Source organism: Sinocyclocheilus anshuiensis, unplaced genomic scaffold, assembly GCF_001515605.1.
Source record: "Sinocyclocheilus anshuiensis isolate Anshui unplaced genomic scaffold, SAMN03320099.WGS_v1.1 scaffold36, whole genome shotgun sequence".
In the NCBI taxonomy this organism is placed as follows: Eukaryota; Metazoa; Chordata; class Actinopteri; order Cypriniformes; family Cyprinidae; genus Sinocyclocheilus; species Sinocyclocheilus anshuiensis.
In genome coordinates, this window is record NW_015554072.1 from 465,890 (window position 1) to 469,601 (window position 3,712).

The window sequence follows — 3,712 nt, forward strand, 5'->3', positions numbered from 1 at the left end:
TTCAGTTTTTTATAACCATTTCTTACTATGTGTCAGTAAGTTGTTGTTATTTTAGCATGTGTGTTTGGCTCAGTGATCTTTTTTTAGGATTACTGATAAACTACTGTAGTTTGATTTGTATCAGTTATCGATTTTAGTTTTAGTTGCTACAGTTGTAGTAATGTTGTCATTTTATTAGTTTTTTATTATGTCTATATAGTTTTTTTTATTAAGTTTTAGTTTTATTTAATTTGACTTATTTCAGTACTTCAACATACAAAATGGAAATGAAATAATATTAGAATGATTTCTGAAGGATCATGTGATATCTGATCTTCTGGACACTACGTTGGATAAGATGCTGCATGTGACAATTACCTGTGCTGTCAGTTATTAATAAAGTTAAAATTTAGTATCTTGACCCATTGTTTAGTGTGATAGTGAAGTGACGTGTGGCCAAGTATGGTGATCCATACTCGGAATTTGTGCTCTGCATTGAACCCATCCAAGTGCACACACACAGCAGTGAACACACACCCAGGCACCCGGGGAGCAGTTGAGGGTCCAGTGCCTTGCTCAAGGGTCTCACCTCAGTCATGGTATTGAGGGTGGAAGAGAGCACTGTACCATTCACTCCCCCCACCAACAATTCCTGCCGGTACTGAGACTCGAACCCACAACCTTCGGGTTACATGTCTGACTCTCTAACTATTAGGCCACGACTGCCCCAAAAGCATCACGCTGGCCCGTGTGAGGCAGACATTTACAGAACAAAATTGTCAACAATGCATCACACCAACAGGCACTGAGCCCATGGTTGTTGTTGACTCCATTTTCAATTCAATCTATCTAGAATTCATTCATTGTGCAAGTAGAACAAAACAGTCCTGCTGATAAAATAGTGTAAATAACCATATTTATGTTCTTGGCACTGTTTTGTAATCCACAGCATGTATTTACACTACTGACAAACCCATTCATTTCTTTATTTTAATCACATGAACACTACGGTTCAAAAGCTTGGGGTTAGTAAAAGTTTTTTTTTTTTTTTTTAAGAAATTAATACTTATTCCGTAAAGATGCATTAAATTGACCAAAACTGACCAGTAACAAGAAATGTTTCCTAAGCAGCAAATCAGCATTTCAGAATGATTTCTGAAGGATCATGTGACACTGAAGACTAAAGAACTATGAAACTATTAATCATTTTAAGAAATGAACAGAATGGAAATGACTCTTTAAAGGGTTAGTTCAACCAAAAATGAAAATTCTGTCATTAATTACTCACCCTCGTGTTGTTCCAAACCCGTAAGACCTTTGTTCATCTTCGGAACACAATTTAAGATATTTTTGATGAAATATGAGGGCTCTCTGACCCTCCCATAGACAGCAAGGTAACTACCACGTTCAAGGTCCAGAAAAGTACCAAGATGATCGACAAAGTAGTCCTTGTGACATCAGAGGTTCAACTGTAAAGTTACGAAGCTACGAGAATACTTTTTTGCGCAAAGAAAATACTGTCGTGAACTCGCGTCCAAAGTGACGCAGTAGAGACGAAAATGTGGAATAAAGTCGTTATTTTTGTTTTCTTTGCGCAAAAAAGTATTCTCGTAGCTTGATAACCTTACAGTTGTGGTAGTTACATGGTAGTTACTTTGCGGTCTATGGGAGGGTCAGAGAGCCCTCATATTTCATCAAAAATATCTTAAAATGACTGGATTCTTTGCACTCGCTTACAGTTACATGGAACAGTGTTTCTTTTTTCCTTGACCTATGTGATTGATTTTGTATATTTGATGCATGCATCTGGCTTCAGTCTGCAGTTTACCTGTGTGACAGGCTATGGTCTGTAGCCTGGTTGGAAGCGGGCAGTTTCTTCAAAGATCAGCTCTTTCAAAGTCTCTTTGGGCAAGTCATCCAGCTCCATATCGAACTTAAATGGAGCCTCTGCAACAGGCTGTGATGAAAAAAAATAAAGCATAGTTAACGTGGGATAAAATGCTTTACCCACAATTCTTTTGCTTATACCTATACTGTACAACATCAGTGTTGGTAGACGAAGTCCTACATTTATCAAGTACAGTGTTTTGTCCAATAGGACAAGTGCTCAACTCCATGCAACAATGTAATTGTAATTTTTGAATGAAACTATGCAGCCATAGACGCAAACAATATAAAATGTGAAAAGGCAAAGAAGGCATCCATAATACAAAAAATGTGCTGATCACACATGACATGTCGGCATTAGAAATCTTACATTTCAACTGCTAAAACAACCAATTGCATTTTACCAGACACTCGATAGATGGTCAAAGGTTATTGTGGCCATGTGGCTATTAAAGTGCACTTCATAGTGCTCATGTTTGAAACACTCTCCACCTTTGATCCCCATAAACTCTAAGATATGCAAGAGCGGATAATATGATGAAGCTAGTGTTCTTGAAAGCAGAGGACAGCAGAATATAAGAATCTATATTTATCTTTTACTTTATTTAAATATCATTGTTATTAAGCATGTAAATGTTAGATTATTATTATTATTATTGTTGTTGTTTGTATTGTTGCTCTTATTGTATCTTTGTATTATAATAATGATAATTACTATTATTATTTAGCATGTGAATGGAAGATTACTATTATTATTAACAGGCTTGGGAGGGTTACTTTAAAAAGTTACATTTACAAATTACTTAATGAAAAAAGTATTCAGTAATGCACCACAATATGAAAGTAATGTAATCTGATTACTTTTGGATTCCTTCAAGTTCAAATTAGGGCTGGTAATTTAACGCGTTAATTAGATTAATTCATTACGGTGAAAAATAACGCGTTAAAATTATTAACACATTTAACGCACTTGCCCCGCCCCAGACCTATGTGGGTCATCTGACATTTCATACAGCTGATTTATGACAAATATGAGGCATGGCAACAATTCGCTGCGTGATGGAGCCTAGAGAACGTAGTTAGAATGTCCCTAGAATTCAAGATATGGGGCAAAAATGCTGCTGTTTGAGTTTTTGTCTCATGTTTACATCATATAGTTAAGCAATATCACACGAGCAATAAGTGCAATATCACACGAGTGCAAATGTGATACTGATCTTATACAACAGTTCAGTATATAAGAAGTTAATATTGTGTAATTTTTTAGACACAATGTTGTCTGTTTTGCTCAATGTTGCCAATGAAAATATAAAGACAAAGCAGAACTGTTCGTCTCCGAGCAACACACAGCGGCATTTCATTTCTTAATGCACGTTTTCAACGAATTAGGTGAACCATTTGGAGTGTTGAACAATAGGCGCGTTGGATTTGAAGTGGCCCTGCACAGACCGATCCGTGTATGACATCAAAGTACCGCGAGAGCGATTCAAAAGCATAAGGAGCCGTCTGCTCTCTATAGCTCTTGCGGTACTTTGATGTCACACACCGATTGGTCTGATGGCGATTCAAGTCGAACAAGCCTAATGATTCAATGGACCATTCATAAAGAACCATTTACTTCACTCCTGAACGAATCAGCCATTTGAACGAATCAAGTGAATGAATAAATGACTCGATGACTTAATCAGTAAGACATTTACCACCACCTACTGGCAGTTTTAGTTTATTATTTAGAGTATAATTTCATTAAAGGGGTCATATGATGCTTTTTTTAAAGATCATTGTGTATTTGGTGTAACAGAATATGTTGACATGCTTTAATGTTCAAAAAACACATTTTTCAAAT

At 36.3% G+C, this 3,712-nt stretch overlaps 1 protein-coding gene across 1 annotated transcript in view; it reads right to left on the reverse strand.

Annotated features, from left to right (window-relative positions):
- LOC107668740 (mitogen-activated protein kinase 1-like) overlaps nt 1–3,712 on the reverse strand; it is a 32,227-nt gene that overhangs the window by 2,731 nt on the left and 25,784 nt on the right. The window contains exon 8 of the mRNA XM_016460716.1: nt 1,808–1,936. Within this exon, the coding sequence (XP_016316202.1) occupies nt 1,820–1,936 (117 nt within the window). The 3' untranslated portion in view covers nt 1,808–1,819. The remainder of the gene's footprint in view (nt 1–1,807; nt 1,937–3,712) is intronic.